The sequence below is a fragment of the Rhododendron vialii genome, chromosome 12a, assembly GCF_030253575.1.
Source record: "Rhododendron vialii isolate Sample 1 chromosome 12a, ASM3025357v1".
NCBI lineage: Eukaryota > Viridiplantae > Streptophyta > Magnoliopsida > Ericales > Ericaceae > Rhododendron > Rhododendron vialii.
The window spans coordinates 2,587,296-2,600,305 of NC_080568.1; the positions used below are offsets into that span (position 1 = coordinate 2,587,296).

General features: G+C 37.9%; 2 protein-coding genes across 2 annotated transcripts; both read right to left on the reverse strand.

Annotated features, from left to right (window-relative positions):
• Window positions 1–1,679: 1,679 nt before the first annotated feature.
• On the reverse strand, window positions 1,680–4,160 carry LOC131311579 (uncharacterized mitochondrial protein AtMg00810-like). The gene is made up of 4 exons (XM_058339070.1): window positions 4,093–4,160; window positions 3,964–4,000; window positions 3,781–3,864; window positions 1,680–2,783 (listed from the first exon to the last, which is right to left on the reverse strand). The coding sequence occupies exons 1-4, from the start codon at window positions 4,158–4,160 to the stop codon at window positions 1,680–1,682; spliced, it is 1,293 nt and encodes a 430-aa protein (XP_058195053.1).
• On the reverse strand, window positions 3,834–12,025 carry LOC131311346 (mannose/glucose-specific lectin-like). Its single transcript, XM_058338764.1, has 7 exons — window positions 11,974–12,025; window positions 11,499–11,747; window positions 10,566–10,871; window positions 5,507–5,599; window positions 4,897–5,109; window positions 4,422–4,701; window positions 3,834–4,189 (listed from the first exon to the last, which is right to left on the reverse strand). Exons 1-6 carry the CDS (start codon window positions 11,974–11,976, stop codon window positions 4,459–4,461), a joined length of 1,107 nt encoding a protein of 368 aa, XP_058194747.1. The 5' UTR covers window positions 11,977–12,025; the 3' UTR covers window positions 3,834–4,189; window positions 4,422–4,458.
• Between the last annotated feature and the right edge of the window lie 985 nt (window positions 12,026–13,010).

The following is a 13,010-nucleotide window of genomic DNA, read 5'->3' on the forward strand; positions in this document are numbered from 1 at the left end:
GAGCATTCGTGTGTCAATCAGTATCCATCTACCCTAATTAACCAATGGGTCTGAAATGTTTGGCCCAACCCAGCCCACAGCCTTAAAATACCAATTCCAAGTCCATAGAAATGTGGGATGGACTGGATGGGCTAAAGAAAGTCATAGGATCTCTAAGAAGGTTCTTATTAGAAGGTTCTTATTTTATAATATATATAAAAATAATATATATATATATACACACAAACACACAAAGTCATTTCAAATAAGAAGGTTTTTATTTTAGTTAAAATAAGGATCTCTCCATTCCTCCCATTTCTCGTTCGAATTTCGATGATCCGAGCCGCTCAATGTGTTCAGAACGTGATTTTGAAAGTGCACGCGAGGAATCAGCAAAAAAAATGACCGGGAAGGGCTTCATCCGAGCAGTTTTTATTTGAACCGTTCGATAAAAAACAAAGAAAAACTGCTCGGATGAAGCATTTTTGGTCAATTTTTTTTGCTGATTTCTCCCGGGTACCTTTAAAATCACGTTCTGAACACATTGAGCGGCTTGGATCATCGAAATTTTATCGGGAAAGAAAGATCCTTATTTTATTAAGTTAAAATGGTCCTAGGAGAATGGGACTCTCTATATATATATATTATATTATAATATATAAAAGGAGAGCATATATAATAATAATAATATAATATATCTATATATATATATATATATATATATATATATATAATATAAAGGGAGAGCACCATTTTGGTGTCTCCCTTTTTTGTCATGCTTTTTTATTTTCAAAATTTCATGAAAGGAAGAAGGGTTCTTTCTGTATATATGCATAGATATCCACAGTACTGCAGATCTTAATCGTACGCCTGCCTAAGGATACTTTACCCAGTCTTCAGTTAATGTACACCCACCTACTCCTACTGAACTTCAATCTGGTTTACGGTACATACCTTTATTCTCCTCTCAGAACTCATATCCGTATGTATATCTATTGCCTCTGCATGATCAAAGTAATTTATTAGGGCTTCGTTGGGATTTTTATTGTGTGGTGTGGATGCTGATTTCGAAAATGATATAAGTACCGATCGGGGGAGGGAAATCGTACCGATCGGGGGAGGAAAATTGTACCAACGGCCGTCGGCGGGCCGTCTCCTGTTGCCGGACGGTCGATCCGAGACGTCCAAAAAATTTAAAAAAAAAAAACCGATGGGCCCATTGCGGGAATCAACAGCATCCGAAGTGTGTAGAATACTTGATCCGAACACCCCTTTTCACGTCAGCGGCCGTCGGTACGATTTTCCTCCCTCGTCGGTACATATAGCATAACTCGATTTTTTTACCCTCACTAATGGTGGGATTTGCTCATTGAGTGTCGATTTGGAGGACGTGATTATCTGATAAATAACTTGATATAATAGTGGTTGTGTTATTTTTAATTATTTTTTTGTTTGGTGATTAGAATAGAAAGTGAATTCGTCTTCTACTCAAGTACTGATAAGAGGTGCTTTGTGATAAATACGATTGATTCTCATTAATTAATTGGTGGAACACAGCCACACATATATAGGAAAAGAATACAACCAACTAGGAAACAATAACTATGGAAACAGAATAATAATCCTAGAATTATGGGAAGAGATTGCTCCTATAATTATTCTGACGGATCTCAATTGATTTGGTCCACTAATACTCCCCCTCAAGATGGAGCATGGAGGGATGTAATGCCCAGCTTGGATGTCAGGAGACGAAAGTGGTCAACACCCAAAGCTTTGGTAAAAACATCTGCTAGTTGGTTCGCTGAGGCAATGTGATGGAGCTGAAGTAGGCCTTGTTGTACTCGTTCACGGACAAGGTGGCAGTCGATCTCAATGTGCTTGGAGCGCTCATGGAAAACTGGGTTTTGGGCAATGTGTAAGGCTGCCTGGTTGTCACAATATAGCTTGATTGGCGATGAAAGAGGGACTGCTAAATCACAAAGTAAAGTTTTGAGCCATAGTAATTCGCAAGTGGTGGAAGCCATGGCCCGATATTCAGCTTCGGCGGAAGAGCGGGAGACAACACTTTGCTTTTTTGTGCGCCAGGAGACGGGGCTACCTCCAAGGGTGATGAAATAACCCGTAGTGGAGCGCCGAGTCATAGGACAACTGGCCCAATCTGAGTCAGTGTAGCCAGTGAGTTGGAGGTCCGAACGGGTAGGAAATAGTAAGCCATGAGAGACGGAGCCCTTGAGGTAGCGAAGAATACGAGTAGCAGCTTCCAAATGCGGGACCCGAGGGACATGCATGAATTGACTGAGGAGATTAACAGCGAAAGTGATATCTGGGCGAGAGATGGTGAGATATATCAGTCGTCCAATAAGCCTGCGATAAGAACTCGGATCAGAAATTGGTTCACCACTATCAGCCGTGAGTTTAAGATGTTGCTCCATCGGGGAAGAGGCTGGACGACATCCTGTTTGGCCAGCATCAGCGAGGATGTCAAGAATATATTTGCGCTGATTAATGAAAATACCCGCAGTGGAGCGAGCCACTTCAATGCCCAAAAAATACTTGAGCTTGCCAAGATCCTTTAACTGAAATTTACTCGACAAGAATCCCTGTAAGCGGCGAATAGATGCTAAATCGTTGCCTGTAAGAAGTAAATCATCAACATAAACGAGAACAATAAGAATTGTAGAACCAGTTTGCCGAGTAAAAAGAGAGTGGTCAGCTTGGGATTGTCGAAATCCGTCAGAGAGAAGAACAGCAGACAGCTTAGAGTACCAATTGCGAGAGGCCTGTTTGAGGCCATATAGGGATTTCTGTAAGTGACAAACACGCGTCTCAAAAAATATTGTGAAAATTCGACTTGCACATGTATCGCGTGTGCCCCGGCCTCTAGTAAGAATATAAATGGCAGTCTTTTCTGGCTAAATAATTTTTTTTTTTTTTTTTGGGGGTTGGGGGGGGGGGGGGGGGATGTGGTGGTGGTGGTGGTGGTGGTGGTGGTGGTGGTGGTCGCATTCCCAAATATATAAATTTTGGAATCCAGTAATGCAAATTGAGGATTTGCAATATGTCTTCCTGTTATGACCAAGGACGGATTGAGGGGCGACTGTCCTATTCAAGCTTCAAAATTTTCTTTAAAATCATAGAAGTAATATGCTCTCAAAAAATCCTGAAATTAATTATAGAAGTTCGCCAAACCAATGAATTATTCAAACAAAAAACTCTAATTCAACCACTCCTACATTTTTTAAAATTAAATAATCCTACTCCTAATTTGGTGGTACGGATTTATGCAAATATTTAAGAAATAATTGTACTCCTAATTTTCAGTATTTTACCTTTTACCTTTTGTAATATAAGAATGGACGATTAAGATTATACGCATCAAACTTGTTGTAACTTTATAGCTAGGTTGATCGGACATATCTATAATTATTTTGACACTGGTTTTCTAATATGTGTCGATCAAATTAGTTGATACGATCTTTTATATGCGTCGAAAAAGCTTAATGATTGTGTACCAAAAAAAAAAGAGCTTAATGATCGCCTGCTCAATGAATTTATTTCGCGCCCTGGGCTACGACCCCAAAAAGGGAAAAACATAACTATCTTTTGTACTCTAATGAGAATACAAAAACGTGGTTGATTATGAATGTTTTGACGTACTACACTAGTTTTGTCGTACAATTTTAAATTACTGTAAGCAGTCATGTTTTAGCCCATCTTTCCGTTAAATTTCATTAAATACGTACGTACACATATGTTCGCCTTTCTCAAAATGAATTCTTGATTCAGTCCCTTCATTCAAACATTTGTAACTACTTCCAAGGGAGCATCACACATAGCCTTTGGCCAACAACATATTGAAGCAGGAATATGAAGATAGCCATTAAACTGTAATAACAAACAAATGCTAGTAGCAGTTTTAATTATACAACCATCGATCTCCACAGGACAGATTGAAAAAGCACGTAGTAAGCTTTTAAAACGTACACTTTGGACATCAAAGTACTCTACGAGCACATCAAGGCTGAAACAAAAACACAATTAACACGTACGAATCTTCAAAGATACTCCGGTTAACTCTCCTATGGCATGTAAATATAAAGGACCCACTCCTACCGAAGAAGAAACCGACCCGCCTTCCCACCAGTCAGCACATGTTGAACAAAAAATATGTACGTGCCCATAGGATCGGATTTCCTCAACTTCCGCTTGTCTGTGAAAAAATTATGTCGATTAATCAGTAGAGGTTCATGTACTAGGTAGTTAGAAATCAGGATCTTCGTCAATCGTGATAGAAATCTCCTCGTGTGAATAAAGTAAGACTCGCGGTTCTATTTTGATAAGTCAAGCCGTTTGTTTTTCCAAGAGGAAAAAACGAGCTTGAGAATCTTGATTTGATACTAGTTGGATATGAGAAAAAAAAAATAGAGGGAAAAGAAGGTGACCTTGTGCTGGGATGGCATAGAATGTGGGTATGACTTGTTAGGGTGCTTGTAATATACCAAATGCAGTAAGGTAGGTTCCAACACGTCCATGGAATCCAGCGAAGACTCCGCCTTTTACTGGAATGGACTCAGAAGAAGCACCCGATCTCGACCCAAAAGGTCCATAGTTGTTCCCAACATTTGTTTCAAAACAGAGAGATATGATTGTCACTTCTCCATAGAACTCTTCGTATGTCAGGCTTATGGACGAGAGTTGCTCTATTGAACTGTCGATGCAGAACTAAACGAGTACAATATAAATTTGGAGTTAATTTGTTTGTGACGATAAGAAAATTAAAATAAAAATGCTATGGAAACAAATGAAAGTGCAAAAGTCCAGATACAGATATGTCTGGAACTGTCCGACATGTGTGGGATCCATGTTATCCAGATATGTCCATGTCTGGATCAATGAATAAGCTAAAGAGTGTCGGACCGTTTTAGTTGTTTGGCCACCGGTACCACCAATTTTCACAGAGCGTCCAACGCCATCGCCACTTTTACTTTGGAATATAATTGAATCGATAGCTTCTCCATAACGAACACTTATTAGCATTACAGGCCCATCAGCCTTGTAAGTCCAATATGCACCCTCTTTCCCTCCCCCTATTCCTGAAGATATGCATCCTTCTCCACCGCTAATACTGCCCTGCACATACACACAATCTATTAAAACCTTCATGGGCACATTTTACGTATCATATACGTGTATTTGTAATGCTTGTCAAGACGATTAATTACACGAAATTAAGTTGATCAGATCAATGTAATTAGTTATGTTGAGAGAATAATTTAGTAGGGTCCGGTTCTTTTTCAAACAATATCCGGTGAAATGAGATTTTTAAGAGATACTGGGATAAGTCGAGGTGCGAGCAAACTCGTCCAAATACCTCCTTGTACAAAAAACAAGTGAGTTTTAAGAGGTTATCAACATGCAAACTCTAAAAAATGTGAGTTTTCATGTTAAAACTGCAAAAAGCTGTAAGCAAACAAACTACTTTTACGTTGTAGTATTAAATCATGCATAAAGGTTTGGCTAACTCAACCTCTTTCTCCATTTCTTTGTTCCTCTTCTTCAGCACTTCATTCTCTGTTTCCAACTCTTTGATTTTTTTCTTCAGCTCTTCGATTTCTGTCTTCTGTAAATCAACCACCTGATTCTATTTTAATAATTCAAGCCATTTGTTTTTCTGAGTCCAAATCTACAAATTGTCCACTCAAAAAGAGAGGTTAATTTGATACCAATATGAGCCCGATTGAATCATATTCGTCTCATCAAAATATATAAACGGTCAAAATTGAAATATATCTTGAGGAATTTGGCTACCTACTTCTATTTAAAACAAATGAGCAACACTACACACACATACATCCAAGTACAGATCCGGACACACTGGCACAGATATGTTGGAACAGTTTGATGCACTTTGGTCCCACATTATGAATGTGGGACCATCATCAATTATACAGGCAAACCTGTTTCCAGATCTATGCACCATAGCATTTTTTAAACTATATATGATTGGTTGAGATGATTAAGAAATGTCACTCTGTTTCACGCGATTTTTGTGAATCAATAATTTCCATAACAAGTCTTAAAAATATGATTGTTTGGATCATCAAAAGGAAACCGCAAGAGACTTCATTCTCTTGTGTACCAAGTTTGCAGACACAAAATGGGTAAAAACACAAAATAGGTTAGGATCAACGAGAATGAATACAAGACACATGATATATTAGGAAAACACTGACTTTCATTAACTTGGTTTTTACAACAGCCAAAGCCCTCTTTTTATAGGCGTAAGGAGGTGATTACAGTACAACGATATACATCACTCACTACATCAGGGAATTGTACCATATATAATTGGTGACAAACAGTACTACACCAATTATTATTACATCTGACAAGACTAATTACTACGTAGACTTTCCTACTGCCTTTACATTACACCCACTACCACATACATCATTCACAGTACACATCAATAATATACAATAGTACACATCAATAATATTATGAGAGAAAAAATGAGCATGCATTTTTTCCCCCAGTAATTGGATAAGGGAAAAATAGGGGTCGGCTCCTATTCAGTGTTTCTACTGTCCATTGTGGTCCAGTTAATGGGTGGGATTAATTGTGCGAAATCCAAGGTTCCCCATCATGCCACTTCCAGTCCAATTTTTGCTCTCAAACTACACTAGCAACCTCCTAATGGAAAAGCTCCATTCAACTTAATCCTAAAGGAGAGGCATGTGAATTGATGTCTGGGTCAAGTGGGCAGGGAATCGGGCAAGAAAGCATGGAACAAGGTATGGAATCTTCCCACTACAAAAAAAACTCAAACGCTGTGTCTGGAAGTGTGTTAATGGGGTACTCCCGATCCTGGAGAACTTATTCGGAAGGAAAGTTTCAAGGGAGATGTTGTGTTTTCTTTGCAAGGGGGGAATGTGAGACATTGGCATTTGTTCTTTGAGTGCAGATTTGCTCATATAATGTGGAGGTTGTCGCCGATTGGGTTTGTGCCAGGAATGAATGGTCAAGCATCGAGTTTAGCGTGGTTTGACAATTCGATTGACAGATGGAAGGGCGCTGAGAAAGGCGACCATACATTGACGTTGGTTACGGCAATTATGTGGCGCATATGGAAATGCCGTAATGAGTTGCTTTTCAACAGGGGTGAACCTGATCCAAAGCAAATGGTGATAGTGGCGGCCCGGGGAGTTTATTCAGGTAATGCGACAGACTGAATTTGATAGGGGACAGCAGAGTATAATCCGAGCAGAGTTGGAGCGATGCTGGCAGCAGTCGCCCGGGAGATTAAAGATTAATGTGGATGGGGCATGGACGGACGAGCAATTTCATGGGTTTTGCTCGTGGGTTTGATGATTTGAGATGGTTGCTTAGTCTATTGGAGATGTTCTTAACATAATATTAGAAAATACCAGAGGCGCTCCAAACTTGTTCCTTCTGCCATTCAAAATAATCTGCTGCATTTGCAGCCCAAAACCAAATCAAGAACCATTTTGTACATGATTGTGTGGGACCCATTTAGAAATCCCGCACAAACGATCCGAACCGTTCAAAAATTATAAAATATTTGTTTGATTAATCTTAATAAATTTAGCACAATTGGATTTTTTAAGTAATTGATCAAATTTGTTCCATTTTCCATTTAGAATTCAAGACCCTAAACTCTAAAATAATCTTGAATGGTTCGGATCAGATCGTTTATTTTATTTTATAATATTTAAGATCAATTAAAAAATTATAATTTTTGAACAGTTCGAATTATTTTTACGGGACTTCTAAGTGTCCACACAATCATGTGCAAAATGATTCTTGATTTGGTTTTGGGTTGCAAATGCACCAGATTATTTTGAATGATAGAAGGAGACAAGTTTGGAGCGTCTCCGGTCTTTCTTGGAGCGCGGAAATCAAATCCCTATTATGTTATTATATTTTCTAGGTTTCAATTATATATTTTCTGTTTAGGCTAAGGTTAATATTCCTGTACCCATATATAAAGGCATGTTAGGGTTATGGTTTGGATACAATTAATACAGTCAATAATACATCGTTTCGTTTTTCTTCACATGGTATCAGAGCTATAAGATATAGGTCCTGTGGAATTTTCGCTCTTGGTAGGTGACCAAAACTTCGTCGCTGTCCGCCGAACACTTGTAGTAATATGTAACTGGCTCGCTCATTCGGATTCACCTCAAATCTCTTCTGTCGTGGCTTCTATCGCTCATGGCTATTCTTTGGCTTTTGCTCCTGGTTTTTCTTGATCGACTTGGCTTGGCGTGGCTACTCTTGGTTTCTTTTGGTTTTCTCAAACTTAAGTTGGTAGATCTAGTTAAATTTGAGGGGAGATGTTAAATTAATATTAAAAAATATTATGTTACCATATATATTTTCTCAGTTTCAATATTATATTTCCTATTTAGGCTAGGTTAATATTCCTGTAGCCTATATAAAGGCATGTTAGGATTCTGGTTTGGATACAATCAATAATATATCATTTCGCTTTTCTTCACACGGCCGATGATGACTCGGGTAAGGCACTGTGAGATTCTTTTTGTTCTTAGATCGGCTAATGGAGTACCAAATTCTTTGGCAAAATCTTGTTTGTGAGGCTCTGGCGAGAGAACTTGAGAAGTTAAGCCTCCCGATTGATTACTAACTTTCCTTGGGAAAGACAACCGACTTTTTTGATCTACTTGTTCGGTTCTGAGTTACTATTCCTACCATTTTGGCACAAAAACAAAAACGTGGAAATTTTGAGAAAACTCGGTTGTTGAGAAAATTACTCAACTCAGACAAATTTCAAAAGTTAAAAATAGTGGCCACCCTAGAAAATTATCATAAATTGTATTTTGAGTAGTTTGACACTACAAAAAATAGACGTGTTATGCACACAAATCTTGTGCACCTATTATATACATACGATTTTTGTCTTCGGGACCTACAAAGGCGATCCAAACTACTTATTAGTCTTGTAATATTTTTTTATGTATTTTTATAAAAAATTAACTCAATCGAACTTCGTTAAGGATTTCTTCACAATTCATAGGCTGAAGTTGAGAACGTAAATTGCATTATGCATTAATGAGTTGGCCAATCAAGCCTTCGTTATTCTTATTTGAATTGTGAAGTAAATAAATATATCACCACGCATTTCTCTCTCAGCCTCACCTGACTAGCTATTTAGTTTAATTTTGGACTTCGGATTGGTGCTGTGCACTTTCGAGTCGTCGAATGCAGAGTTGTCGGATTGTGCATCCGACGACTCGGATCTCATCTCGGTAACCAATGATCGAGAGTCGTTCATTATCGAGATGAGATTTGAGCTGTTGGATGAACGATCCGACGGCTCGGAGGTGCACAACACAGTGCTGCATGCGCATACCACTACACAACACCATCCCCCAATTCTTTAATTTTTCACTCTGCCACAACAAACAATATGTGCCAAACTGTTTTATATGGGCTAATTGTTTTTTTTTTTGCCATTCGATTAAACTTGATCCACTCTATCCTAGGGGACTTAGGGAGGGGATGTGTGCTTACAGGAATCGAATACTGCCCATGTGCATAGGAGTATAAGGGAGACACCAACTGCACTCCTCCACTTACATATGGGCTAGTTCATACGAAACTTAAACTTTACACCAGGTTTAAATGAGATCAGAGTTAGCTCTAAGCTAAAGTATGCGTTGTGGTCATTTGAAGCCTCCAAAAAATATTGAATTCCAGGGTCTCTCCTACTTTTTTTGCTCCTTTAAATAGTCCAACAAAAAGGCCTCATTTTTAATTTTCGCTTTAAACCTCTGCAAAGTGAAGCCCGACTCTAAATGAGCTCTCCACTAATGGATGGTTGAATTTATATATCATGAATTAGTCAAGATGAGCGAAAACTTACACAAACACTAGAGTTATCGAAAATGAACTTTATTTGGTTCTCATCACAGAAATTTTCTCTCCAAAATGAGCTCCTCATCACCGTGTTTTTTTTTCTTCCCCTTTTTAATGATTTTTTAATCAAATTTCCTTCCTTTTTTTTGGATTTATATAGCATACTTTTAGTCGAAAAGTCAAAAAATTTGTTAAAATATTTAAAAAAATTAACTAAAGACGAAAAAATACAAACCTATGAAGCATTTTTATCTCAAAACTGACAACCAACCAAAGGCGAAATTACTCAAATTTAATCGGTCAACAGTAGTGTAATGAGTGAAAAATCTGATCCATAATAATAATAATAATAATAATAATAATAATAATAATGTAAGGTCTGCTTCCTAATGTGGTTTCTCTAGTTTGACGTGGAGTTGAGTAATTTTCTCAAAGTAATTGGGTTTTCTCAATTTTTTTCCACATTGAATAGGGCTTTTCCGTTAGCAAGTTGATAATGCAGCTTGAGAGCAAAAATTGGACTCGAGGTGGCATGATGGGAAACCTTGGATTTCGCACAATTAATCCCAACTATTAAGTACTCGACCACAATGGACAGTAGAACACTAGATACGAGCCGACTTCCTCCCCCAAAACCATAAATAAATAAATAAATAAATAAAAATTAGAGAGGTATAGAAATTGACCTGGTGCTGTGCACAATCTGGGTATTGAATTATATGCAAACCCTCTATCGGAACTACAAATACACCAAGTCCGCTAAGCCGGCCACCGTCCTCATATCCATAGAATCCAGCGATGACTCCACCATACATTCCTAGCGAAACCCTATCCTTCTCTGTATAATTCCATGAGTTACGATCGTTCAGATAATCCTGGCTGTAACCATAGGGCCCATAATCCTTCAGATTAGTATGAAAAGTGAGATATTCAAACGCTTCCCCTAGCGCACTTATGGACCGGAGTTGCTCTACTGAAGTGTCGATGCGGACCTAATTCAGCAAATACAAGAGTATGTGAATTAGAAATGAATTTGTTTGGAATGCATAATTTTTTTTATAAACTAAACAACCATACGAAAATTATTGTAGTTTTTGGCTAACCAAATTCGGTTGCCTATTCGACTCTCAGCCAATAAAGATCAAACGATTTTAGAAAATGCGAAGTGCACAGATTCGGCTACAAATTTGTCCGAAACCACCGTCTCACCAAACAAATTTAAAAAATGCTACGGACACAAAGGATTGTGCACATTTGGACACAAATTTGTCCGAAACAATCAAATGAGAGTTGGACCCACATGTATCAAATGGCTCTGAATACATCTTTATTCGAATCTATGCAACTATGTATCTATAGCATTGCTAATAATATAAGGAAAAAATTGATTTCATTCATATTTTGTTATTCTTTGGTGGATCCAAAAAAGCACTATTGTTTCAAAATAATAGTCCGATCCGCAAAATAAAGACATTCTAATTTCTTTACGCAAGTTAGCAAAAATCGATGCATTCTTTCTATTCGTGGGAAAAAAAGTTTAATTTTCTCTTAGACAAAAAGTAGTGAGGTTCATGAATATCAATTATGAATTAAGCTGAGAAGGGTCATCGTCGACACACCGTTGTAGCCTCCCCTCCTTGCTCGGGATTGCCAAAATGATCGGAGCTTCCTATAACAACGCCATCGCGGCTTTCGCTTTGGAACGAAATTGAATACAGTATAGTGTACCGTACACGGCCTGAATCATACTTCCCAAGACGAAGAGTTATCTGCAATATAGGCCCGTCGGCCTTGTATGTCTTCCTTGAGCCTCCCGAACTTCCCCATGGCCCAAGAGATATCCATCCTTCTTCACCGGTAACTTTCCCCTGCACATTCAAACTGAATCTATTACAACCTTTAATGGTACATTTATATATAGCATATGTGTATATATATATATATATATATATATATGCAACCCCAATTGATTGGGATATAAAGCTCGATTTGATTTGGTTTGATACAGGCGTATATATGGGGAGAGAGAGAGAGAGAGAGAGAGAGAGAGAGAGAGAGAGAGAGAGAGAGAGAGAGAGAGAGGAAATTGATTACCATTGGGACTCTTGGACTCTTTGGTGTCTGATAGAAGAAATTCAATCGCCTACAGGGTGTCAAGATTAGGATAGAGTGTTATGTAGAGCCCTGTAATTAAGTATTTATAGGACTTTTTTTTTTTATTTGAGAAGGACTAGTATTTATAGGAGTTAAATATCCAAAATTCGATGGGATTCATACGAGACTTTACTTTGGTTTTAATTGAGTTCTTTGTTTGGCGGTGAGATTGAACTTTGGGAAGTGGTAAAGGTGCACCGTGCGTGTAAACTTACCCGAACATCCTAAGTTTTATAACACAAAAGTGTATTCAGCAAGACAACAATGGGTTCGATAATTTTTGGCTATTTTAAGTTCATTCTAGGCTCATTTTGATAATTAAAATTATTATTTTCATAACGCTTGTCAAGAAGAATAATTATGAGATATGTTGATCGGCAGTGGCGGAGCCAATGTAGGACCACCGGGGACACGGGCCCCACTACATTTTTTTTATAGTTTTTGTTTTAATTAAAAAAAAAAACAGCTATTGCTTTTTATTTAGTTTAACCAACTCACTCTAATATACGTACTCATATAAAAGGATATTCTATTCAATAACTCAAAAACTGGGTTGACATTATACTAACATTATCTACTTTATTTTAGGATACTTTAGGCGGGTGAACAAAACACAACTCCAAAATCTGAAAACCTCTCATTCATTTCTCGTGATGTCACATGCAAGCCACCGCTATACTGTCAAAAAGCATCAAGTCTTGGGTCTACAGGATGTCTGAGATTCGCAGTCACCGGAAATTTTATTCAATAGTGCCCCGACCAATGCATATTTCTGCCTACGTTGATTGGATCAATATAATTACATTGAGCGAATAAACGGTAATGTTCTGGACTCTGGTCAATCCCAAACGACGACTTTCATTTTGCAATAATGGTAGACAAAACTAAAAAAAATATTTGTTATCGGCGGTGGATGCAATGAATTAGGAGTGGGCGGGGTGGAATTTATAAAAAAATATTAAGGAGTGTAACTTTAA

What these genes read in the sequence shown, in the direction of transcription:
- LOC131311579 (XM_058339070.1), bottom strand. Translation starts at nt 4,160, where the DNA reads ATGGGCACGTACATATTTTTTGTTCAACATGTGCTGACTGGTGGGAAG. An exon ending in GCGGGTCGGTTTCTTCTTCG is followed by an intron (nt 4,001 to 4,092) that starts GTAGGAGTGGGT and finishes TTTTTGTTTCAG; the next exon opens with CCTTGATGTGCTCGTAGAGT. An exon ending in CCTTGGAAGTAGTTACAAAT is followed by an intron (nt 2,784 to 3,780) that starts GTTTGAATGAAG and finishes TGTCACTTACAG; the next exon opens with AAATCCCTATATGGCCTCAA.
- LOC131311346 (XM_058338764.1), bottom strand. An exon ending in ACAAAGAAATGGAGAAAGAG is followed by an intron (nt 5,110 to 5,506) that starts GTTGAGTTAGCC and finishes GTGTATGTGCAG; the next exon opens with GGCAGTATTAGCGGTGGAGA. An exon ending in GTGGCCAAACAACTAAAACG is followed by an intron (nt 4,702 to 4,896) that starts GTCCGACACTCT and finishes GTACTCGTTTAG; the next exon opens with TTCTGCATCGACAGTTCAAT.